The sequence below is a fragment of the Ctenopharyngodon idella genome, chromosome 15 (genome assembly GCF_019924925.1).
Source record: "Ctenopharyngodon idella isolate HZGC_01 chromosome 15, HZGC01, whole genome shotgun sequence".
Classification (NCBI taxonomy): domain Eukaryota; kingdom Metazoa; phylum Chordata; class Actinopteri; order Cypriniformes; family Xenocyprididae; genus Ctenopharyngodon; species Ctenopharyngodon idella.
The window spans coordinates 16787247-16814097 of NC_067234.1; the positions used below are offsets into that span (position 1 = coordinate 16787247).

Sequence of the window (26851 nt, forward strand, 5' to 3'; positions counted from 1 at the left end):
GGAGGTCTTCAGCCCTGACTGCACTGCTGTGGTGGCCATCTGCTCTGCTGTGGAGGTCTTCAGCCCCGACTACACTGCTATGGTGGTCGTCTGCTCTGCCATGGGGGTCTTTAAGCCCGTATGCATTACTGTGGTGGTCATCTGCTCCGCCGTGGAGATCTTCAGCCCAGACTGCATTGCTGTGGTGGTCATCTGCTCCACCGTGGGGGTTTCCGGGCTCGTCTGCGCTGCTGTGGTGGTTGTCTGCTCTGCTCTGGCCGCCTGTGCAGTCTGCTCCACCAATATAACAGAAATTGTCTCTTCATTTTAAATGGACAGCAATATATTAAATCTTGCAACTTGAAAAATATGTTTAATTGGGATATATAAAAGTTAAATGAACAATACAGCGCTTTTAATCATTTTTGCAGATCCATGTGAACAGGGATCGTTTTGACAATGTTGTCACCTGTACACGTAAAATGCAAAGGAAATTTTTTTCCATTTTTAGCACATTTGTGTAAATGTACCGTATGTTTGGACATTGCTTTCAGGAGATGTCAAGTTTAGGGTCTCTACGATTTACGGTCTCTGACACCCATTCACTCTTAGGGCAGAAAAATAAAGAAATAGAAAATCAGTACAAACACAATAGGCTCCAGCACCTTCAGTGCTTGGACCCCTAAAACGTCAACACCATTAATCAAAATGGACACCATTTACTTTATTATGCAGAAATATATGACTATTTAAACCATGTTAGAACATTTAAGACTGTGACACACCAAGCTTGTGTTGTCAAGGGTAATGGGTTGAAATACGGATGCTGTCCCTAGGCTCCCTGCACTCACAGCAGCCCCACACTTTTTGTTTGTTATTTTCTTGCAGCCCCACTTGCAGAGTGCAGCCTGCAGGTTAATGATGAAGTAATTATCTTTTGACTCCCCCGACAGCGGCACCTTGCTCAAAAAAAAAAGTCAGTTGTTGGAGATATGCAAGCAAAAAATTAGATATGAAAAAAATGGATAATATAAAGTGCAAAGGTGGCACTGAAAAGGCCAAAAAAAAAAAAAAAAGAAAGCTCTAGAAACTGACGCGGCCAAATGTACTAAGCTGAGTACCTTTTTCATTAAAACCAGCGAGTGTACAACAAATGAAGACGATAAGACGGCCGGTAAGTTAACGTGTGAATAAGCAAACATGATCGCATTAGTTACAATATAACAACTTTCTATGCCCAAGTGTTACTAGCGACCCATTATGTTTTTAATCAAAAGATAATAGTAAATGTTCATAATATACTAAACAATTATAATAAAAAAAATTTGCACAAAATATATATTTTCAGATATTGCAGAAAAGAACATTGTGATTTTTTTTAAAGAATAGTGTTGGAGATTTACCCTTTAACTAATGTTCTCATATTAGTTACAATTATTTGTATTTATTTGATTATTATTATTACTTTATTTTTTCCATTTTAAGGTTTGGATATTTATGAACACTAATTCTTACAGAAAATATATTCTGATACTGTTAAACATTACATTGTTTGTTGTAAAGAATACTGTTATTAACTGTTCTAATAAATCTTCACTGTGCAACAACACTTGATATGTGTGAATATGTGAATATTATCATAATGACATGGCCACCTGGAAGGAAGAAAGTAAAGAGATGATGTAAGGAAAGCACATGACCATTTGAACATGTTTGGCCATGTTTATGTGAATTATAGCCAGAGGTCACATCAGTTTTGTGTGATAACTGTTTTCTGTACACATAAATAAAGTGTTTTAAATGAGGATCAGTATGGAAATTAATGTTTATGTCAAACATTGTTATGTTTGTGAATAAATACTTGTGTGTTTTCATCAAACGCAATAAATTGTACTGACTTGGAAATTACTTTATTTTTCAAACGTAAATAAAAATGTAAATATAATATACTGGTGTAACATGTACGTTCTGTGTTACATCTATGACATATTGTATGCTGTGGATATGTTCCTGTTGTCTCCTCTCTAACAAGATTGGTTCAAGGATTAATGAGAGACAGCCGGTGGTTGGACCAGAGATGAGACCTGGACTATAAATTCCCCCAGATCTCACTGGAGGGCGCTCTCACTCTAATGTAACCATCAAAGAGACTATCACTATTTACTTGCATGAACTGCTAATCAACATGCAGTGTTTATAGCCTTGAAGTTTTGCAGCCTAGTCCCCGACCTAACCACAGGCACTACTCTTCACCACGATGGTAACCCTACAAAACTTCAGCATCACAGAAACACATTTAAATACCAAAATAACAGAACATTAAACAATAACACATCTTCTCCTGTATTAATCTTGTGCAAAAACACACAAAATAACACTCAGTTTCAACATTTATTCTCCCTTACACAGTGTGACACAAAGCATGCTGGGAACTTGACATCTGCTGCAACTCAGTTTAATGTTGAATGGATTCTTCTGATAACGTCGGTTATGTCGGCAACGACGTGACATGGATGACGTCACTATATCACTCAGTAAACTTAAAAATAATAATTTAAGTATAAGAGTTTACTCAAAAATGTTGAGCTACACAAAAATACAACTAAACTCCTTGTTCAGAAAATTTAATTGTTTTAAATTGCATCAATGATTTAACAGATTTTGATTGCAGCATACTCAATCTTTATAAGTTAGTAGTACTGTTTGGGTTTACAGTGTACATGTTGGAAAGAGTTTATCTATCTGTCTAACTTTGGGAAGAGGGACGCCATTGTGAGGGCTGAATATGTGATAAATAAAACAAACACTTATGTGTAAACTGCATATGCCTTATGACAGTAAAAAAAAAATTATACACTTTTTTTCAGTGATTTCTTCAAAAAAAAAAAAAAAAAAAAAACTGCTACTTTGTGCTGTAACCTGTTTCATCAAACCCTAACTTTAAGTGAAGATTCAAGATGGACTTTGCTATAAAAACCACATCAAAAATTAATTTTAGTTGGATCGCTAATCATCCACATGGGCCATTGGTGCATGGACCACGATGATTGTTGCTTGCTGCTATACTTGTTGCTGTTGTTGAAAATTTAGTTACCTAACCAAACTACAATCTAACCAGAATGCTACAGTACATGGGAGTTCATTCTGGTCTAAACTGGTATTTTCAGCAGGGATTGTGTTAACATAAAATGTCTTTATACTCTTAAGGCAAAGCAGCTCTAAAGTATAATTTCCCATGTGAAATATTGTCTAAAAGAGTATGTCATTTGTTTTTTTCAAAATTTAAATGTGCGCATGCTACACAACGACACATATTCCCATGGTTAACCCAGTGTATACAAAGAGTTTGTCCAGCACGGTCCGTGCGTATAAATCGGATTACAGATGACACCAACAAAGTACTTTTTAGTTGCAGTAAAGGATAAACAATTAAGGTAACTAAATATTACTATATATATATATATATATATATATTTCAGCTTTTGACATGTTAGCCATATAAGCAATTCATGTGAACAAGTTACATTCAGAATAAACATTCAACATTATTTCAAATCTCACAAAACTAGTTAGTTTGAGATCATTTTTAAGAGCATTAAGTATTAAAATGTAACTAAAGTAATTTAGATCATCAATCTCCTGACATGTCTGTCTTGAAGGATTTAACCTGCTGCTGAAAATTATTGCTTCTTTTTTCCAGGTTGCAAGAACGATGAGGATGGATATGTCAGGAAAAAAAGGATGACGTAGGTCCATTTTGGAAAGAAACAAAACTTCAAAGTTCTAATGAGATATAAATAATTCATCCTAAATTAAAAAAACCTGTTTATGACCATGTAAATAAGCATTATTAGCTTGTGTATACTGGTTTTTATGTTTCATCAACACATCGATCATGTATCCGAATGGATCTGTCCTTTCAGTGGTCTTGACTTTGCACTCTTTGGAACTCTCTCAGACGAGCATTTATCCCGCATTTATATTTGGAACAGTGGCATATTTGATTATCTTACTCTGCAATTTAACAATTGTTGTCACTATTTGTGAAAACAGGAATCTTCATAAACCAATGTTCATACTGTTACTTAACCTGCCTATCAATGATGCAGTGGGTGCTACAAGCCTTTTTCCTCAGCTGCTGTATAGTATATGGTCTCAGGACAGATCAATATCCTACCCTGCATGTTTGTTTCAAGGCTTTATTGTACACTTGTATGGTGGCGCCTCTCACGTAATTCTTACTGCTATGGCATTTGACAGGTATATTGCTATCTGCTTCCCATTGAGATATGGAGCCATTATGACTACCAATAACCTAGTGAGAATCATAAGTGTGATGTGGCTCCTTCATTTTATTATTATATTTGTACTTTTCTGTCTTCTAATGCCTTACAAGATTTGCCAGACATACATGGCAGAACTTATCTGTTATAACCCATCTTTAATGAAAATCATGTGTGAAGACACAACAGTAAACAATATCTATGGACTGTTTATTTTATCTTTATACCACTGCATTTCGCTTTCTGTGGTGGCATTTACATATATTCATATATTAATCACTTGTGTTACTAATAAGCAGTCTGATGCAAAGATTAAGGCACTTCAGACATGTGGTACTCATTTAGTGGTCTTCCTGTTCTTGGAGTTTAACACTTTTTTTCCTCTTATTGCACATCGGTCTGAAAATGCTCCAGCTCACCTACGCAGGGTGTTTTCTACATCTATTCTTGTGTTTCCTCCCATTGTGAATCCACTTATTTATGGGTTTAAAACTAAGGAAATCAGACAGAAAATTGTCACCTGTTTAAAGAGAAAGAGAAACAGTGTGCGATAAAATGTTCTATGTTATAATAAATGATTTGATAAAGTGATCATACTGTACGATATATTAAAAATATTAGCTATATTATTATATGTATCACACATTTGATAAAATATATATATATATTATGTGTTTGACATTTTTCATCCTTCACAAGTTGTTGTTGACAATTTCCATATGTTATTCAGTTTATCTCTAACTACCTACAAGGAAGAAAAGAGCTTTTTGTAGTGTTTTTAATCTTCACAATGTATTCAATTCAATTCACATTTATTTGTATAGCACTTTTCACAATACATATTGTTTCAAAGCCGCATTGCAGAAAATTCATATTTCTACATTACAATTTAGAGTAATCTGTGATCAGAGTAAATGTCCATATGTCAGAAATGTACATAGTTCATTCAACAAATCACATAGTTAACATCATGTAGCGTCGCAGCTAACATCATGTATTAATTTAGGCAGAAACAATGTTCTGTCATGACAACTTTTGGAGTGTTTGAATAGATCTGCTATGACTTTTATTGCTGCTGCTTTTATTGCTGCTGCTGCTGTACACTGAAAAAAATTATACTTTGGACAAACCTGAAAAAATTACTGTAATTTGTTACAGCTGAATTTATTAGTTTTTCCTCAAACTATATTTTTGATTTGGTTGAAACTTTAAAATTTAATTTAATATCAATCAAAATAGTTCTTCTGCCCAAGATAAAAAAAAAAAAAAAAAAAAAAAAAATTACATTCACACAAAGTTAAAATACCGTTTTTTATAGAGACCGAATCTTTTTTTTTTTTTTTACTTTGGTACCACTTAAATTTTTTATTTTGGAAAAACCTACTTTTTACTATAACATCCAAGTATAATTTTTACTTTGGACTAAACTAAATAAAATGCTGTAATTTTGTTACAAGTAATTTTATTATTTTGTTAAATTTCTGATTCAGTACAAATTATATTTTTAATAATACCTTAACTCTTTCAAGCCTGAGTTTAAAATATTCTAACTGACCCCCCAGAGTGAGCAACAGTTATTTTAGAACTTCGCATTGTGGCCACATTACCACCTCGGGTGTGCATTATTTTCTAAGAATTCAATGGCCCAGAGTCAATTATACTACAGTTACCACACCTCAAGACACTGTTTCGATGGTGTATTTCAAGACATTTGTCAGATTTTTGTCCTTAAAACACTCTTGTGTGTGGGACTATTTTCTTATTCTTATCCCAAGCCTCCGTTGCTAATTCCAAAACGTCATTTCAGAACTAGTAACGGAGGCTTGAGCCTTGATAGCAGAATACCGTTGATACAGTTATTAAAGCACTGTCTCTACTAATAGCGAAACGAAACTATAAGTTTATCTACCTCAAGAACCGCACAGTTATTACCTCGCTGGTAAGTCATTTTACTGATTAATTCATCAGAGCAGCGCTGACAACACGTTTCTGTGTGAGTGTGTGTCCGTACTAACATTGTACAGTACGTGTGTACATTTGAAAGAGAGAGAGAGCAAGAGAGAGTATGCGCTTTCAGGACACAATAAAACATATTTTGTGGCAAAAACCATGACGCTAATTTGTCGTTTTCATCCTGTAGTTTACTATATTTATTTGCTTGGTCGGTGTTGTTGTGGGTTTTGTTTATTTTGCTGTTATAGGCTGTAAGGACCTTTTGAAATAACTGAAATCATTTGGCGAAGTGATATGGAACTGTAATGCGGTCAAAACCTGCTAGAACTACTTTAGCCGTGCGTTTCCCTCAGAGCCCTTGAAAAATATATTTAACATATTTAACGGCTCTGGTTTCCCTGAAAATGCTCGAATCTGATCAACCAATCAGATTCGAGCATTCAACAGCCCCGTAGTATAGCACTGTATGACAGATGGATCGCTATTATTTTGTTTTTCCTTTTTTATTTAAAATATTCACAAACTTGCTTACCATGTCATCAACTATCTGATATTCCGATTCTCAAATATGTGTAAGTGAGTGTGTTTTGTCGTTTAAAAACCTTTATAAATGATCTTTATCTTGATCTATAGAGCTCGGGAAACATGCATTCTGGGTAGTTGCCGCCATGTTTTAGGACACGCTCAGGAGCGTACAATGACAACAAATACAAATCACCAGATGAAAAACGACTGTATTTACGTTAATTTTTTAAAGAGCTGCCAGGAGATGACATACACACGCATAGAAATCATACTGTCGCCTTCTATCGTACCACACACAGGACCAAAGTGATTTCTCTATTGCAGTTTTTAATAACTAAGTGGCACCAATATATCTGCCAGATAAAATAATAAACACAATATAGATTGACCTCAGCCAGCATATCATCATATCGCCCTGATTTCTTAATGTTAAAGCATTAAGAGATAACATAACAGCATGACCCTCTGTAGTGCAGCTCTGAAATGAATTATATTGTAGAGTCCCTACACCAAGTAAGTTTTACTGGACTTAAATCGAAATAAATACATGATTTCTTACTGAGAGAAGTTGAACAATGAATCAAAGGTGTGCTGCTTTAAGAACACGCAACAAGCTATATCACAAATAACATTTCTACATTCATGGCGTGAGCACTTACATATTCAAGTGGATCAGAAATTATGAATCTGTAATAAATAAATACAAATGACAAATCCACAAAATTAGGGACATTGTAACACTTAACGTGGCTTAATTTACTAAAACAGTGTTATTAACAAACCAAACTTAGTAAACACCATACTAAAAGCATATACTATTTACAGAAAAGCACACGAGCCCAGAATATGAATGTGACACGTTTAATTACAGGTTAAACATTTTCCTCCCATAAAGAAAACGCTTAATGTACTAAGACAGTGACAAACTTAGTAAACACTACACTAATAAAGCATACTATACGGAAAAATTGGTTTGTGCAGAATTTGATCTTTTAATATCACTTAGTAGGCTACATTAAGCGACGTTAAGTGTTTTCTTTATAAAGGTTTTATATGGATGAAAACTTAACGTGTAATAAGATGCATTTTGTTCATATTCTGGGCTCATCTGCTTTGCTGTACATAGTTTCTATGGGAGGAAAACGCTTAATTAAATTAAATTAAATGCATTGCGTTCAAATTCTGGCTCAAATGCTTTTTGGTACATAGTATGGTTTATTAGTATGATGTTTACTGAGTTTGGTCTGTTAATATCACTGTCTTAGTACATTAAGCCACGCTAAGCATTTTTAGAATGTCCCGAAAATGGCGCTCCATTTCAGATCCATTTTCCATGCCGGTCAGTATATGCAGATAGTTCATAACACAGCCAGCGTTCACCGTTCTAATTTGTTCTTAACTGTATAATATAAATTTTAAATCTACCTACACTATTTCCCAGTCTCTACTGTACTGTCAGTAACCTAAAGTCCCAAAATGCATTGCGTTGCTGACGTAACGTTCCCAGACTCTGTAACGCGAGATGGGCACCGCCATCTTAGTTTGCCCCGCAGTCCTGTCAGTCGGATTTTTAGCAGGTGAATTCATCAGTTTCTCCCGAAATATATGCGAGTAAGTGGCTGGTGAACTGGAAGAATAACAGAATAAACTTTAAAGTTTCTTAGGCCCATTATGTGTCTGATATGAATAAATGTCGGCAAATTATATTTGAATGGATTGTTATTGCTTCCACTGATGTCTGACATCACTATGTATTTCATAAACCCTGTTTATAAAAAAAAAAAAAAAAATGTATTGTTTACTGGTGCTTATGCGTATTTAAATGTCTGGGAAAAAAAAAAAAAAAAAAAAAAAAAAAAAACATTATGTGGCTGAAGACTCTGCATAGTTGTGACATATGAGAAGTGCTGAGTGCGTCCGTCTCATAGCCAAAGCGCGAAAGCACAGTTTGAATCTGGCAGTTATGTGACATAGCTGAATTTTCTAAATCTCATATGTGGGACCGTACTCTCAGGGACGCAGAAATAAAAATCCCATTTGTGGGACCGTACAGCTCAAAAGGTTAATCAATTTATTTTCTTTAGTCACAAGACAAAACTTTACTTAATGTAGGTCAATATAATAATTGAATAATTTTTTCCTTGTTACTTAACTTTTACCATGAACAAAAACAAATTTTTCTTTAATATAAGAGGAAAAGGTTCACTGCTTAATTTAGTTGACTTACTATAAATAAAGACAGGAATATTCTCTTCAAAAAGACCTCAATGTTTATTGTAATGTCATTGTCTTTTTAAAATATGCATCACCTTCTTTGTTGACAAAAAAAAAAAAATAAAAATAAAAAATAAAGACTCAAATGAATTTCGCTGCCAGTTAGGCAGGCCGATGCATTTCACACACTTACCGTGTGGATTGTCACTTGAAATGAAGCAGATGGCAGACGTCACTTGGCAACGTCGCAGATCCTTTATGCTTCAACAGAAGGAGAACAAAGCAAGTTCCACTATATGCGGTCCCATTGCATCATAACCTACGCAGCGTCAAGTGAACCTATGAAAGAGAACAACAAATTTACATATCGTCGCTGTCGGGCGGAAACCTCATATTTTTTCAATAATTAAACACTGTGTCATCAAGTTGATGTTGTGGCTTTATATATGTCAAACACGTGCTTGTGTCATTATAATATTTGCATTTTATGAAAATCAAGCTCAGACGGAGTTGCGAGGTTTTTGACCAGCGAATGACAGAGAGATGTGTGTTTTGTCCATCACTGGAGCAGCCGCATATGATGTTTTCATAAACTTACACGTTATAAAGTTTATTGTAGTTATATAGGTGCTCAATTTTACTTGTTGAAAACATTTGGACAAAATCTCATGATATAATAGATGAAGATGCAGCTGTTCCAGCGACAGACAAAATGTCTCAGGTTACACATGTAACCATGGTTCCATGAGAACAGGGAACGAGACACTGCGTCAAACACTATGGAGAACGCCTCCACGTGAACCGGTGTCTGAAACACTTATCAAATCACGGCAATCGTATTGACCGGCGACAGCTCATGACATCATCAAGGTGCGAACTGAAAGTATACAAGGGGTGCCTAGAGAACATGTCATCAATTTATCGTCTGAAGGGACTGTTCAGTAGGCAGCCCCGAGGCATGGCAGGGAGATGCAATGTCTCGTTTCCTGTTCTCAGGGAACCATGGTTACATGCATAACCTGAGACATTCCCTTTTGAAACTTAACTCGCACTGCATCAAGCGCTATGGGGAACGATATACCCATGACGCCATGCTGAGGGGAGTGCATGCCAAAGGATGGCAGTGACAACTGTCAGAACAAGCAGTTTCAACTGAAATGCCAGAACCACTCTCCCTATGGGTCACAGTGACGGCACTTCCTATGGTCATAGCCCAATCTATAAGCCTCAAAGATGCCTCCATAATAAATAGAGTCCTACCAAGGCCACTCAAAGGCTTGGAACCAACAGCTTCAAATAGAAGGGGTCCCTTTAAGGGAATCTGGCTAGGGAGCCTGAGGGAACCCCAGCCAGTAACTTTTCAGGGGAACATAGTTCACCCTGAATGCCACCAGGGAGGCCGACCTGGTCTCACTCTCTAGAGACCTGGTCTGGCCAGCAACCTGTCTGTTTCCTAGAGAGTCTGCAAACTGGCAGTAAACCAACTCAGACGGGATCGTAGAGACGGGCATCCTGGAGAGCAGGACTCAGTATAGCTCTTTCCAACCCTTGCAACTGAGGGGAGTTATTCTGCTCAATCCTAGGATTTACAGAGCACTTATTTTTCAAAGCACTGAGAAGGCTGTCCACTCTTAAGGGGACCCTAGTGAGGGGAGTGCTCCCAGCCTGAGGGCTGATCTTACTGGGAGGCCTCATGAGAGGCCTTCAACCATCTGACCAGACTTAGGGAGCTAAGCACTCTAAGACAACCCTCAGATGAGGGGTGTATCAAGCTCGACCTGATAGGTAGACAAGGCTGTAGGCTAGAATTAATGGGCTCCCAGAGGGAGCCAGCAGCAGGGAAGTGATCCACTTTAGCCATGCTAGGATGTGTACTTGCTCTCAAGGAGGTCTGCTAAGGCCAGCTACCTGATAACAAGCAACCACTAGCTGCCAGAACCCAGTACTGCTGGGAGGTCACCCTCAGGGAAGCCTGCTAAGGCCAACTACCTGTTAGCAAGTTTTGCTGGCTGACAACACCCATACTGCTGGGGACCCCCCCTTCAGGGCGGCCTGCTAAGGCCAGCTACCTGATAGCAAGTCTTTGCTGGCAGAAAAATACCTATACTGTTGGGGACCTGTCTTCAGGGCGGCCTGCTAAGGCCAGCTACCTGACAGCAAAACTTGTTGGCTGACAAATACCCATACTGTCGGGGACTCACCTTCAGAGAGGCCTGTTGAGGCCAGTAAACCGATAGCAAATCTTGTTGGCCGAACTTACCCAAGGAATTGGGGATTTGCCTCCAGAGAAGACTGCTAATGTCAGCTATCGGATGGCAAGTGATTGCTAGCCGCCAGGTACCCAAATGTTAGGGACTCGCTCTCAAAGAGGCCTGCTAAGGCCAACCTTCTGATAGCAAGTCAATGCTGTCTGCCAAAAACCCACGCTTGCTGGAGACTTGTTTTCAGGGAGGCCTGCTACGGCCAGCTGCCCGATAGCAAGTCTTTCTGGCTAAAAATGTACCCACATCGTCAGGGACTTGCCCTCAGAGAGGTCTGGTAAGGCCTGCTTATCTGATAGCAAGTTGTTACTAACTGCCAATACCCATTTTTTGGGGACCCGCTCTCCAGGGAGGCCTGCTAATGGAGAGGTCTCCAGGGAGGCCAACTACCTGATAGCAAGTCCTTCTGGCTGCTATGTACCCAAGCGTTGGGGACTCATCCTCAGGGAGGCATGCTAAGGCCAACTACCTGACGCAAGTCTTGCTGCTAAAAATACCCACACTATTGGGGACCTCGCCCTCAGAGTGGCCTACTAAGGCCTGCTTATCTGATAGCAAGTCATTTCTAGCTGCCAAGTTCCCAAATTGTTGGGAACCCACCCACAGGGCTAGCTATTGCTAGCTGCAATGTGCCCAAAGTGTTGGGAACTCACTCACAGGGAGGCCTACTAAGGCTAGCTGCCTGATAGCGAGCCTCACTGCTGAGAAATACCCACATCGTTGGGGACCCACTCTCTAGAGAGGCCTGCCAGTGCCTACTATCTGATAGCAAGTCGTTGCTAGCTGCCAAGAACCCAAAATGTTGGGAACTTGCTGTTTAGTAAGGCCTGCTAAGGCCAGCTACCTGACAGCAAGTCATTGCTTGACTGCCAAGCACCCAAGTGCTGGGGGCTTCCTCTTCAGGGAGGCCTGCTAAGGCCAGCTACCTGATAGCAAGTCTTCACTAGCAGAGAAACTGTTTACACAGTGCCTACAGTCCTGGAACCTAACAACACTGCCAGCAGCAGTGTACTCAGTAAAAACACATTTTACCCTTTAAGTAAGGGGAGTAGAGTCTTACGCCACCATGCTCTGGAGGAGGCCCCAGCGGGGCCTACCACACCAGACAAACACGGGAGTCAGCTTGTGGCAATGCTCGGGTTACAAGGGAGCATACTCAATAACCACACCGAAGTGAAGGTTAACTATTCCGCTCGACCGGAGCCACGATGTTGCAGGGCAGATGAGCACAGATCTATAAGCGAAGTACTCAAATAAGACCTTGTTCTAACAAGGGAGTACTATTAGCATGACCCTAAAAATACTACAGGGTGGAGGCCTACCAGTGGGACTCTTACCATGACAGGATTGGTATCTGCACTCAACCCTAGGGGACACATCTACTCTCCAAACCTTATACGAGAGGAGACCAGCTACTCTACCATGAGGTGGCTATGAAGGCAGCCCGACTAGAGCGAGCCATTGACTCGTGTACTAGACAGAGCAGTGGCCTTAAAATACTCCCATTCTGGGAGGTAGCCAACTCACTCAACACAGCAACTACATTCTCTGATGAATAGCTGAAATGATTGGTGGCCTCACCAGTGAATTCACAATAAGCAAAGCCAACACACTCCCTTAAGAAGACCAAAACAGTACTTCAATATCGTTCTTGCCAATGTACAATGGGAACCTGAGGGCCGTAAAAACTCCACGAGTTATAAAGAATTTTTCACTAGGTAAATCCCCACAAACTCTATACAGGAAACAGTGACCTACAACAAATACTATTTGGTATTTTAAAAATAGCACAAGACCTATGCAGTTTAACCTGCGGCCCGTAGAATAGAGACCTACCACCATAGAAAAATGTGGGGTCTACCACCCTTTCAGGCCTGAAAGGGCACTCTCACTATCAAAGCCAAAGCAGACTGTCAGAAAGCACATAGCTCATCATAGGCTCAGCCTCAGGCCTGATGTAAGAAGCGCCTGGGGGGAAACTCAGGAGGAAAAGGAAGAACAGAGAGGGTAGTTCTGGTCATCCTCAGAGGAAGGCGATCCATCACCAACGCTGGACGCATTTGCGCTGGATCACCACCCTCAAATCCTTCTTCTTTCTAGCATCCCACCTTCTCTGCGACCTATTCCTCTGTGGAGGGGGCACACGAGAGGCAACACTAGCCTTTTGGCCCCGTCTCCGACCCTCAGATCGAGACGGGCCAGGCCCTCCTGCCTGTCTGGGCGCAGATTCAGATCAGCAGTATGCAAGTCTTAAATGCAGCTGAGCGCGCCTTCGCCTCTCCGAAATTCCCAACCAAAAAAAAATGCTACTTTGTGTTGCTGTAACCTGTTTCATCAAACCCTAACTTTAAGTGAAGATTCAAGATGGACTTTGCTATAAATACCAGATCATAAAATTAATTTTAGTTGGATCGCTAATCATCCACATGGGCCATTGTTGCATGGACCACGATGATTGTTGCTTGCTGCTATACTTGTTGCTGTTGTTGAAAATTTAGTTACCTAACCAAACTACAATCTAACCAGAATGCTACAGTACATGGGAATTCATTCTGGTCTAAATTGAAATGAATATACCCAGAAAATACCCAGCAGGGATTGTGGTAACATAAAAAGTCTTTATACTCTAAAGGCAAAGCAGCTCTAAAGTATAATTTCCCATGTGAAATATTGTCTTAAAGAGTGTGTCATTTGTTTTGTTCAAAACTTCAATGTGCGCATGCTACCTAATGATACTTATTCCCATGGTTAACCCAGTGTATACAAAGACTTTTCTGTCCAGCATCGGTCCATGCATATAAATAAGATTACAGATGACACCAACAAAGTACTTTCCATTTGCAGTAAAGAATAAACTCTTAAGGTAGCTAAATATTACTTATTCAGCTTTTGACATGCTACCTATATAAGCATTTCATGTGAACAAGTTACATTCATTAGACATTAAAAATGGATGAAAATCAGAATAAACATTCAACATTATTTCAAAACTAGTTAGTTTGAAAACATTTTTTAAGAGCATTAAGTATTACAATATAACTAAAGTAATTTAGATCATCAATCTTCTGACATGTCTATCTTGTATATTCTGTTATGAGATTTTTTTTTTCTTTCATTTGTCATGAAGGATTTAACCTTCTGTTTAAAATTATTGCTTCTTTTTTCCAGGCTGCAAGAACGATGAGGATGGATATGTCAGAAAAAAAGGATGACGTAGGTCCATTTTGGAAAGAAACAAAACTTCAAAGTTCTAAAGAGATTTAAATAATTCATCCTAAATTAAAAAAAAACTGTTTATGACCATGTAAATAAGCATTATTAGCTTGTGTATACTGGTTTTTATGTTTCATCAATACATTGACCATGTATCCGAATGGATCTGTCCTTTCAGTGGTCTTGACTTTGCACTCTTTGGAACTCTCTCAGACGAGCATTTATCCTGCATTTATATTTGGAACAGTGGCATATTTGATTATCTTACTCTGCAATTTAACAATTGTTCTCACCATTTGTGAAAACAGGAATCTTCATAAACCAATGTTCATACTGTTACTTAACCTGCCTATCAGTGATGCAATGGGTGCTACAAGCCTTTTTCCTCAGCTGCTGTATAGTATATGGTCTCAGGACAGATCAATATCCTACCCTGCATGTTTGCTTCAAGGCTTTATTATACACTTATATGGTGGCGCCTCTCACGTAATTCTTACTGCTATGGCATTTGACAGGTATATCGCTATCTGCTTCCCACTGAGATATGTAGCCATTATGACTACCAATAACCTAGTGAGTATCATAAGTGTGATGTGGCTCCTTAATTTTATTATCATATTTGTACTTTTCTGTCTTCTAATGCCTTACAAGATTTGCCAGACATACATGGCAGATCTTGTCTGTTATAACCCATCTTTAATGAAAATCATGTGTGAAGACACAACAGTAAACAATATCTATGGACTGTTTATTTTAAATTTATACCACTGCATTTCACTCTCTGTGGTGGCATTTACATATATTCATATATTAATCACTTGTGTTACTAATAAGCAGTCTGATGCAAAGATTAAGGCACTTCAGACATGTGGTACTCATTTAGTGGTCTTCCTGTTCTTGGAGTTCAACACTTTCTTTCCTCTTATTGCACATCGAACTGAGAGTGTTCCAGCTCACCTACGCAGGGTGTTTTCTATATCTGCTCTTGTGTTTCCTCCCATTGTGAATCCACTTATTTATGGGTTTAAAACTAAGGAAATCAGACAGAAAATTGTCACCTGTTTAAAGAGAAAGAGAAACAGTGTGCGCTAAAATGTTATATGTTATAATAAATGATGATTTGATAAAGTGATCATAGTGTATGATATATTTAAATTATTATTAGCTATATTATATGTATCACACATTTGATAAAATATATTTTATATATTTGACATTTTTGATCCTTCACAAGTTGTTGTTGACAATTTCCATATATTATTCAGTTCATCTCGAACAACCTACAAGGAAGAAAAGAGCTTTTTGTAGCGTTTTTAATCTTCGCAATGTATTCAATTCAATTCCCATTTATTTGTATAGCGTTTTTCACATTACTGCAATTTGTTATGGCTAAATTTATTAATTTTTCTCAAACTATATTTTTGATTTGGTTGAAACTTTAAAATTTAATTTAATATCAATCAAAATAGTTCTTCTGCCCAAGATAAAAAATTACATTTACACAAAGTTAAAATGTTGTTTTTTATAGAGAGCAAATCTTTTTTTTTTTTTTTTTTTTTTAACTTTGGTACAACTTACATTTTTTTAGTTTGGAAAAACCTACTTTTTACTATAACATCCAAGTATAATTTTTACTTTGGCCTAAACTAAATAAAACGCTGTAATTTTGTTACAAGTGATTTTATTAAATTGTTAAATTTCTGATTTAAATTTTTTAGCACACCAGGGTGATCATGAACATTAAATTGTCCAGCCATGACTTCCTGTTCCACAGGAGTATAAACATGAGGAAACACAAAGGTCAAATTCCCTTAATCATTCATCACAATGAGTAAAACCAAAGAATATATTTCTGATGTGCAGCAAAAGATTGTTGAGCTTCACAAAATAGAAAGTGGCTGTAAGAAAATAGCTAAATCATTGAAAATCCCCATTTCCACCATCAGGGCAATAATTAAGAAGTTCCAATCAACTAAAGATGTTACAAATCTGCCTGGAAGAGGACGTGTGTCTAAATCGTCCTAATGTGCAGTGAGGAGGAGAGTTTGAGTGGCCAAAGACTCTCCAAGGATCACAGCTGGAGAACTGCAGAGATTAGTTGAGTCCTGGGATTTAGCAAGCCTAAAACAAATTATCAATCAGCACCTACATCACCAAAAGTTTTTTGGGAGGGTTTCAAGAAAAATCCTCTGCTTTCATCCAAAAACAAACTCCGGCATAATCAGTTGTCAGACACGACTGGAACTTCAAACGGGACCGGCTTCTATGGTCAGATGAAACTAAATAAAGAGCTTTTTGGCAGCAAACCCACCAGATGGGTTTGGTGCACACATGGATAAAAAGTACCCCATGCCCACGGTTAAAAGTACTGCTGGATCTTTAATGTTGTGGGCCTATTTTTCTTCTGGAGGTCCTAGACATCTTGTTCAGATACATGGTCTCAAAGATTCTATCAAATACCAACAGATAAAAAATCAAAACCTGACCACTTCTGCCAGAAATCCAATAATGGGCCGTGGTTGGTTGGATATAATATTCAGTAGCAATTTTCGGTCCATTTTATTTCGCGTCCACAAATTCATGTCCACAAATTCAGTGGCTCAAATTTCAACATTTCACATCCGGGAACTGCAGGAAAAGCAGTACAGTACCGAGTATAATCTCCATCTGCTGTTAGTCGACCTCACCAGCAAGTGGTGTAAGCGCGTGTTGACAAAGAGCAGAGCAACAGATAGAGTAAGTCATTCATTTCATTCATTAAAACGGATTTACATTAACTGAGCAAGCGGTAAGTGCATGTGTGATGATTATCCGGGACAGTATATATGCAGAAAAGCTGATAAAGACACAAAAGTTGTTTACATTTAATTCAATGTCTTTACTGTTACTTTCCCTGTGTAGCCTACATGTAAGCAGCGGCCTGCTAAGGCCAGCTACCTGATAGCAAGTCTTTGCTGGCAGAAAAATACCCGTACTGTTGGGGACCTATCTTCAGGGCGGCCTGCTAAGGCCAGCTGCCTGACAGCAAGTCTTGTTGGCTGACAAATACCCATACTGTCGGGGACTCACCTTCAGAGAGGCCTGTTGAAGACAGTCAACTGATAGCAAATCTTGTTGGCCGAACATACCCACACACCATCGTCTTCTCTTCTTCTTCTTCTTAATTTCTTCTTCTTCCAAGAAGAGTAAACTTAGACGCATATCCTTCTCCATCATTTTAGATTCTTTAGTTTATCTTCCAAACTATGTTGCAATGGTGAATGCACTATTTTTCTTCTCCGATCATGCCCAGTGAATGTCCCATTGATGACACAACTCAGAGCTGCCCTCCAATTGTCATGAATACGGCTCCCGCGGCTCCTCCTCCCGGCCGCCGGAGGGAGCCATCACCTGAGTTTTGAGCTGCTTCCTTCTGGACTATGTTACCCATAGGCCCTCATTCCTGGGACTGATTGCGCACACACCTGCACTGCATCACACTCACGCTATTTAAGACGCACACACACATCCATACACCACAAAGTCTTGATTTGCCCCGGTGATCATTACTGAGCGTTTTCCTGTGGACTGTTACTCTGTTATTGTTTGGACTGCCTATCTTCTGTGAACCTCTGCCGCCTGCCCTGAACCTTGCTTGTTTCCTGGATTGTGTTTGCCTGCCGCCTGCCCTGAACTCTGCCTGTAGTAAGACCCTGAATCTCTGCCGCCTGTCTCGACCTAAGCCTGTCCCTGTTTATGCTACTGTCTTGCCCTTGTCTGCTTTGTGCTTTGTTTTTACAATAAAGAAACTGCAAATGGATCCTCGCGCAGTTGACCCATCATTACACTGATGTCTGGTAGAGCATAGAAAAAAATTGTACTGCGCATGTGTCGAACGCGGTCATCCGCGCGCATCCGCGGTGTAGTATACTTTGAAAGATGCGCGGACGCGACTGCGCACAAGACTTTCCGGGCGCGGAAAGTGAAGTATACCCGGGGCTTAATGACACCAGGGGTGCCGGCGGATCCAAGAGACTGGCCGAAACCAGCAATGGAGGCAGGTATCAGGATATTAGGGTGGGAAGAGGGCAGAAGAAGGTCTCCAGACAGAACCGGTGAAGAGACTGATGATACAAGGGTGGGGACTTGGGTGGGAATAGGATTCGCCGACCACAGATCTATTAGGTCAGTGTCCACTCCTGGCTCTGCGATGGACTGATCCGCCTGCCAAAGCTCTGGCGCTTCGATCTTCTCTGGCTCCGGTACTGGAACAGCCTTTGTGTGTGCCTCAGGCTCTCGAGTGATGAGAGAGAGAGTTCACCGCTCTGGAGCATCATGGCTAGATACCCCAGCCACCGTCGGTTCTCCGGGTGAAGAAGGTGGTGCAGTGCGGGTAAGTCCATCTTCTTATAAATATATACTCATTTAGAGGGTCGGTTATTCTGTCACGGTCCTATCATGTAAAGAAGACAAGGGATGCAGGATACAAATAACATTAAAGTTTACTGGAGAGTAACAGGTAGCTATCAGCATGACCACATTCAATAACTGACACAGGTTGAACAGAATGGGAAGTATACATACACAGAGTGATGAGGGAGCTAAACAGGCACAGGTGGAGGAAGGTAAACTAATCAAGTACTAACAAGAACAGGTGCAGACAATACAGGACATCATGGTGACAATATCATGGTTAAATTAGCGAAACCATGGTTGATTTGTGGTTACCGTGGTTTAACTACAATAACCATGTTTTTTTTGTTTTTTTTTGTTTTTTGTAGTAAAACCATGGTTAATATTCATAAGAGCAGTATTAAAGGTCCCATGGCATGAAAATTTCACTTTTTGAGATTTTTTAACATTAATATGAGTTCCTCTAGCCTGCTTATGGTCGCCCAGTGGCTAGAAAAGGCGATGGGTGTAAACCGAGCCCTGGGTGTTTTGCTTCGCGTTTGAGAAAATGAAAGCTCAGATGACCCAATCTGGAATCTTCCCCATATGTCGTCATAAGGGGAAAGGTTACCTCCCCTTTCTCTGCTTTGCCCGCCCATGAGAAAATAGGCTACTACCGTGCAAGGGGGCACGTTTGCTTTTTTTCCTTGAGACATCATGGCTTGTAAACGAGCGAGGTGGTATACAGTGCTGGCCTTTCTGAACGTCTGAAAATAAGGTCTGGATAAGTACCAACTCTTCTTGGCGCAGCTACAAACCTCGGACAAGTAAGTCAACTAACACTATACAATTCTTTTGCTTTACTGTATATGGTTACCTAGCTTGTTATCCTTAGAATGTAGCTGTAACATTAGCTCTGCCGCTAACAGCCCAGCTAATGTCGCTAATGTAAAGGTAGATAGCATCAAGTATGTGTGTCAATACACACACTGTAATGCGAGTATTGTACATTTCTTTTGTTTTGTTTGGATAACCGTTTTGCTGTTGGTGTTATGGTGCACGCGATATCCACATTTACAGATTGCAGAGCTTGATGTAATTGAAGACTTCAGATGCAAAAGCCTCTAAGTGCCGTCTGAAATCATCTTCTAAAATGAGGTTCTTTTTTTTTATTATTTTTTTTATCAAGCTTGTTTGTTTAGGTTCAGTAATTACACTTTAATGGCAATTAATAGGTTAATTTCATTGGTATTAAAGTGAAATAACTGAACATAAACATGCAAGCTTGATAAAAATGCTAATTTTAGAAGAAAATTTCAGACGGCACTTAGAGGCTTTTGCATCTTAAGTCTTCATACACAAACACACACACACACACACAACACACATATATATATATATGATAGCAAATCAGAGCAACATGAAAAGCCAAGAACGTAGGCTAGCATTAGCTACATGATAATACATTTTAAACTCACATTTAATTATAATTAATTTTAAACTAACCACTCTGAGACGTCCTGCTGTAGCTGCTGAGTTGCAACTTCTTCATCCGGATCGGATTCTGGGTCGAACTGAAACGCTTGAACGACTGCGTGTCTACGAGCCATTGCGATACATCCACTGTCAACATTAGCGCATGGAACCGTGGCCGCAAGCTGGTTAAGACCACACCCACCCTCCACCTTGCCCCGCCTCTCTCCTCCTCATTAGCATTTAAAGCTACAGACCCAGAAACAGCACGTCCTGAGGAAAGCTCATTGTGGGACTGTCTCGTAGTGGCTGAAATTCTGCACCAAGGCTGAATTTCGGGAAAAAGACTTCAGATACAGTACTAGGGACCACTTAGGCCTATATAAAAGCATCCAAAAAGTAGCATGTCATGGGACCTTTAAAATTGATGAATTAATGTGCGGTAACTGCCTTAAAGAAATTTAACGATGTTAAACATTTAATTAATCTTAATTAATCAGCGTGACTAATTTGAGTAGTTAGAATTTTGGCATAAATGTGTGAATTGCGTGAAATGATTGTCAATGAATAATGACTAAAATATTTAAACTTGTGTATGTGTTACACATCATGTTTCTTAGTGTGTTCATAGTTAAATATGAACCATAAATTTGATATCATTTTATTTGCTTATCTTCATTGATTCTCCTTGTTAACTGTGGGTGTCATCACTGATGCTCAGTCATCACTTGAAGAGTGAACATCATCATCACCATGTTCAGTTTGGCTTTATTTACTTTATATGTGCACTTGGCCCTTGACTTTGGTTGAATTAATTGTTATTCAGCAATTGTTGAAAGTGTATGCTATCACTATTGAATACAACAGTTTTCTTTGGTTTGTTTGTAATAAAAAACTGTAATATGAAAAAACACTGCTTGCATACAGACAGCTGGCCTACTCACAATCAAACCCCACAAGACCATGCTAGGGAACCAGCTTCACCAGCTCCATTTTGCTTGAGAGCAGCATGACTATGCTGGTCCATCAGCTGAACCAGTACTATACCAGCAATAAGCAGCACTATACTAGTACTATACCAGGACAATTTCAGCTCTAACCAGAATAAACCAGCCTGGAATTGATGCTGGATTTTTCATCAGCGTGTATATATATATATAACCAAAAATACCATACTCATGTCTAATATTTAATGTACATAATGGAAATATGGCTTAAAGAAAACTTAATTATAACAATTTAGAAATGTCTTGCACTTGATTATAAATTAGACATAATCAGATCTAGCAGTCCTTAAAATAACTGTTCTTTTTAACAACTTTTCAATAACAAAAGAGATTGATAGGTCTTTTTAACCAGATGGTGTAGTAATGACCTCTACCAGCAGGGCTGTGCACATGCATAACAACAGGTCCCATGACTAATCCAGCGTAAACGGGAGTTTTTTGCCGAACTCCATGAGTATAAATTATTAGCTTACAGGTGAATTCAACAGTGCTGAAGGATGATCACTTAAGGTGACTAAATACCACAAGTGCTGCTTTTGGGGCATTAGCAAGGTGTAGTTTGTCTGAGCAACTTGTATTCTTAGGAATGCATCTGTGAATTGATCTGAATAATTTTATGAGATTATGTATGACAGTTAGAGTAAATAGGCCACATTATTACAAACCTCAACAACTGGTTTTAAGCAAATGTGGACAATTGAAATTTAATTTAAAATCGAATTGAAATTATACAGTGATGTATGTCTGAATTTTACACAAAAAAACTGTGCTTTGCATATTCATTAATGAAGTTATTTTATTAAATATGTTGTGGTGAAATTAACCTAGTTGTTTATCGTTTATTGCTTTTTTCAGGTTGTACCCTAAGTAAAATGATCCTGAATATGGCAAGATGAAAGTATGAAACAGATAAATGTTGGATGCCAACTTCCCATAAGTTCTGGCAAGACTTTCACTACGATCACTGTTATTGATGTAATTAACAGCTTGTTTATGCTGGTTTGTATAGGCCATAAATATTGAGAACTTTCACCATGTATCTGAATGAATCTGTCTTCTCACTGGTCTTGACTTTGCACTCTTTGGAACTGCCTGAGACGAACATTTACCCTGCACTGATATTTGGAGTAGTAACATACTTGTTTATCTTACTCTGCAATCTAACAATTATTATTACAATTTGCTTGAACAGGAATCTTCACAAACCAATGTACATATTGTTGCTTAACCTGCCTATCAATGATGCAATGGGTGCTACAAGCCTTTTTCCTCAGCTGCTGTATAGTATATGGTCTCAGGACAGATCAATATCCTACTCTGCATGTTTGCTTCAAGGCTTTTTTGTACACCTGAATGGTGGAGCATCTTATCTTATCCTCACTGCTATGGCCTATGACAGATTTATCGCTATCTGCTGCCCGTTAAGATATGGAGCCATTATGACAACCAATAACTTGGTGAAAATCATAACTGGGCTGTGGCTTTTTAATTTTGCTGCTATAATTGTAGTTTTCTGTCTTCTAATACCTTACAGGATTTGCCAGACACACATGACAGACCTTGTCTGCTATAAGACAGCATTAATGAAACTCTTATGCGATGGCACAGAGGTGAACAATATCTATGGGTTGTGTTGCATAATTTTTTACCATGGCCTTTCGCTTTCTGTTGTGGCATTTACATACATTCATATACTAATCACATGTGTTTCTAATAAGCAGTCTGATGCAAAGATTAAGGCACTTCAGACATGTGGTACTCATTTGGTTGTCTTTCTTTTCTTAGAGTTTAACACTCTTTTTCCTCTTCTTGCACATCGATCTGAGAGTGTTCCAGCTCACCTACGCAGAGTGTTTTCTATCTCCAATTTTATCTTTCCTCCTCTTGTTAATCCACTTGTCTATGGTTTTAAAACTAAAGAGATCAGACAGAAAATTCTCACCTGTTTCAAAAACAAAATAAGCAGTGTCTGAATTAAACGTCTCCTTGTGTGAAAATATTGTGAGGTCATGTGTAAATTTTCTGTTACACACAAGCTGACAGCTTATTATGTTGTTACCTATAATAATTCAAAAACATTTTGACAGACGCCCTTGTAGAAAGTCCTTTATTACAGGTATATTTGCTCTGAAAATAAGATAAAGTGAGTACTATTCCGCTGGTCATGTGATGATACCATCAGGGGATGACCTGCCTTATGTAAGATAAAAGCTTTTTCTAGACTATACTGATATAATTGGAGTGCTCATGTGTGAGTACATCATTTTAAATACGTATTCGTACTGTTCATTTTTGTAAATGTCAATTTTATGGAGTGGCAATTTTTTTTTTTTCTCTTAGTAATGCTTTGTTTTCTAATATTGAAATCACTAAAAGCAACTTGTAAACTATTCATTGCCACAGATGACTACCATAAGTACACACACACACACACACACACAAAAGAAGAAAATACATTCAGGAATAAAAGTCACCAAAACCTCAAATGTTTCAGATGTATGTTCAAGCTGTGTTGCATTAACAATATTTTATTTTACAATCAGAACTCAAATTAAATGAATAATGTATTGTTAGGGCACGAGCACCGATGGTGTGAGGACCCTATTGTAATTGCTCAGTCAATTCTTTTTCTTCTCCGAAATGAATTGCATTTGAGGGCCTAAACATGCTCGAAAACTCATGAAACTGCAGACACGTCAGAAGTGGTGAAAATTTATGTCTGATATGGGTTTCAGAATTAGGTGTGGCAAAATGGCTCAATAGCACCACCTACAAAATTTCAATTTAGTGCCCTTTGCGCTACATTTCACGTACAAGTATGAAATTCATGTAACAGCAAAATCTGAAAACTCTACAGGAAGTGAGATATTTTGAATTTTCTCTGCAAAATTTTTGCAGTTTTTGCCATTTCCAGACATTGTACTTTAACGAACTCCTCCTAGATATTTTATCATATAAACATAACATTTGGTCAGTCTAATCTAAAGGCCTTTGCAACGTTAAATTGCAACAATCTAGAGTTTTCGCTGAAAGGCGTGTCTGTGCCGGCCTGACAAAATTAAATGTTTCGCCATGAAACAGGACGTTGTTGTAACTCAGGCATACAATGTCCAATCTGCCCCAAACTTCACATGTTTTATTAGAGTCCTGGCCTGAAGACATCTATATGCCAATATTCGGTTATAGTCATAGCGCCACCTGCGGGCAACAGGAATACGTAATTCAGGCACTGTAATTCACTCCTTGAAACACATTTAAATATGCCATGAAGTACCAAACATGCTAGAAACATGTTAAATCATGCAACACTTGGCTAAGTGCTAATGTATGCGATTAAAGCCACAAAACAGGAAGTTGTTGTAACTCAGACATACAATGTCCAATCTGCCCTAAACTTCACGTTTGAGAAGAGTCCTGGGGTCTCATTTATAAAGCGTGTCCACACAAAGGTTGTGATCTATAAAAAACAAACTTGACGGGAGAATGTGCGCACCTTAAAGGTGCGCACAAACTTTGAGCCGTGCGTACGCACATTCTGGAGACAAAGGGAATTGGCGACACCGATGGTGAGCTGAGAGACTGACGGCAGATGAAGGAAAACCACTTTAAATCCTCATTATGAGTCATAATCATAAATACAGTGCATGTTCACAGTAACAGTTTAAATAAATAAAAGAGAATGATTTATACTGGCATGGAAACTCACATTTTCATTTTGATATACACATTTACATTAATATTACACTTTCACTAATGGCGATAAGCACTGAAATTACATTACACAGTCATTACGGAGAAGTTAATCAAACGTGATATGAATTTAGAGAGTAGATGTGCAACTTTCAATCACTTTTCCTGTGACACGCTGTTTTAATGACAGCGAGGAGCGCTAGGAGCACAATAATTCCTCATTAAACTAAACTGCAGATGTTATGACAAAATATTTTAGCGAGAACGACGATCAGTGATGCACACTTAACTTCGATATTAGTGACAGATTGAATAGGTCCAGTGATAATAGCTTACTGTACAACCGCAGCTGCACGGTGGTGTTGATGTCATGTGAAGGATCTTCAAACAATTACCACTGTATTTGAAGGATATAATTTGAGGAAAACGGTAAGATTTGCATGTTTCCTTTTTAAAATACTTTGTCAGTGACGCGCCGAGACAGACAATTGTATTTACACTGAAATAAATAAGTAGGCCGATCTGTTTCCACTAAAAATAGCCTATAAACTTCCTAAAAGATATGTTCACCTTATCAGCAAAACTGCATAAATTTGATTTGAATTGTTTAAAACAACTAAAATACCATTTGGCCAGTGGAAATGAATGAAGCAACTCTATTCTAAAACCTTTATCTGAAGTATTTTATACAATTTTATGGATATTTTGATATATTTATTCTAAAACATAAAGAGGATATTGGATGATTTTTATCAGTGTAGTGTATTGCACAAATGGCATTTATAGTCTATATCTAATATTTTCCAATGTCTCGTACCTTTGACGGTGTTAACCATGGTGTCACGTGGATGGGAACATGTATGGAAATGATATGCAGATGAGGTTATGAATAGTAAAACTAGGCGTCGTAAACTCCATATATGGTGATTTCAGGGTGGAGATGCACGTACGCACAATCTTCCACTGACTGGGATTTATAAAGGGATTTGTGCGCAGGTTCTGGCGTACGCATGGTTTTATAAATCTGAATTTTTTTGTGCGTACGCAGAATCTAGCTTTTGCGCGTACGTACACTTTTAGGATGAAATCTACTCACAGTTTTATAAATGAGACCCCTGGCCTGAACACATCTACATGATAATATTTAGTTATAGTAATAGCGCCACCCACTGGTAACAGGAAGTGACGTTTAACACTGTGATGCACTACTAGCAACATACTGTAACCCGTTGTATCACTCTAGTATGGGATTCTAAATGAACTAATCAGGATGAATGGGCACAGTAGCGTGACCGTATTAACGTCTAAGTTTGTAAGGAGGATTTGAGACAGCAATTTCACTGCAACTTGTGAAAGAAGAAAAAGAGTTTGTATTGGTACCATCAATTGAAAATAGTTCAAAGTTTGCAAACATAGTCAACGGAACTAAAAGGAAATACAATCAGGCCTGTTTAGTATGACCAATAAAAGAAATGTTTCCCCAAACACTGTTCAGAAAGTCTTTTCCTTGTGTTATTATTTGTCTTTTTGATAAAGTCAGGTCCTTCCAGGAAGAAAAAAAATTTGAAGGAGGAAAAAAAAAAATAGGGGAAAAAAAAAAAGGTAGAAGTAGTCACGTGACAGAAGAAAAATTTACAACCCGGGTAGTTTTAAACTCAGTTTCACTCAAGGTATCCGAAGTGTATGGTGTGTTGTATTCTCTTATCTGTATCCAGGGATTGATGACAGAATAAGGATGCTGAACATGCTGCAAAGACAGATGCGTTGCGACATCAACTAGGCACTGTTGGCTCGCCGTTCACTCGTCTACGATCGAAGAAGTACACATCAACAGGAAACAAGAAAAAAAACCCAACCTGCATAATGCAGAAAACTTATCACT

At 38.5% G+C, this 26851-nt stretch overlaps 3 protein-coding genes across 3 annotated transcripts; all 3 read left to right on the forward strand.

The window, feature by feature from the left end:
• The first annotated feature begins 3874 nt into the window (after window positions 1-3874).
• LOC127495565 (olfactory receptor 52J3-like) lies at window positions 3875-4816 on the forward strand. Its single transcript, XM_051862491.1, has one exon. It carries the CDS (start codon window positions 3875-3877, stop codon window positions 4814-4816), a length of 942 nt encoding a protein of 313 aa, XP_051718451.1.
• Window positions 4817-14578: 9762 nt separating this feature from the next.
• On the forward strand, window positions 14579-15520 carry LOC127495566 (olfactory receptor 52J3-like). The gene has a single exon (XM_051862492.1). It carries the CDS (start codon window positions 14579-14581, stop codon window positions 15518-15520), a length of 942 nt encoding a protein of 313 aa, XP_051718452.1.
• A 6793-nt stretch (window positions 15521-22313) lies between these two features.
• Window positions 22314-23252, forward strand: LOC127495056 (olfactory receptor 52J3-like). Its single transcript, XM_051861467.1, has one exon. The coding sequence runs from the start codon at window positions 22314-22316 to the stop codon at window positions 23250-23252; it is 939 nt and encodes a 312-aa protein (XP_051717427.1).
• The last annotated feature ends 3599 nt before the right edge of the window (window positions 23253-26851 follow it).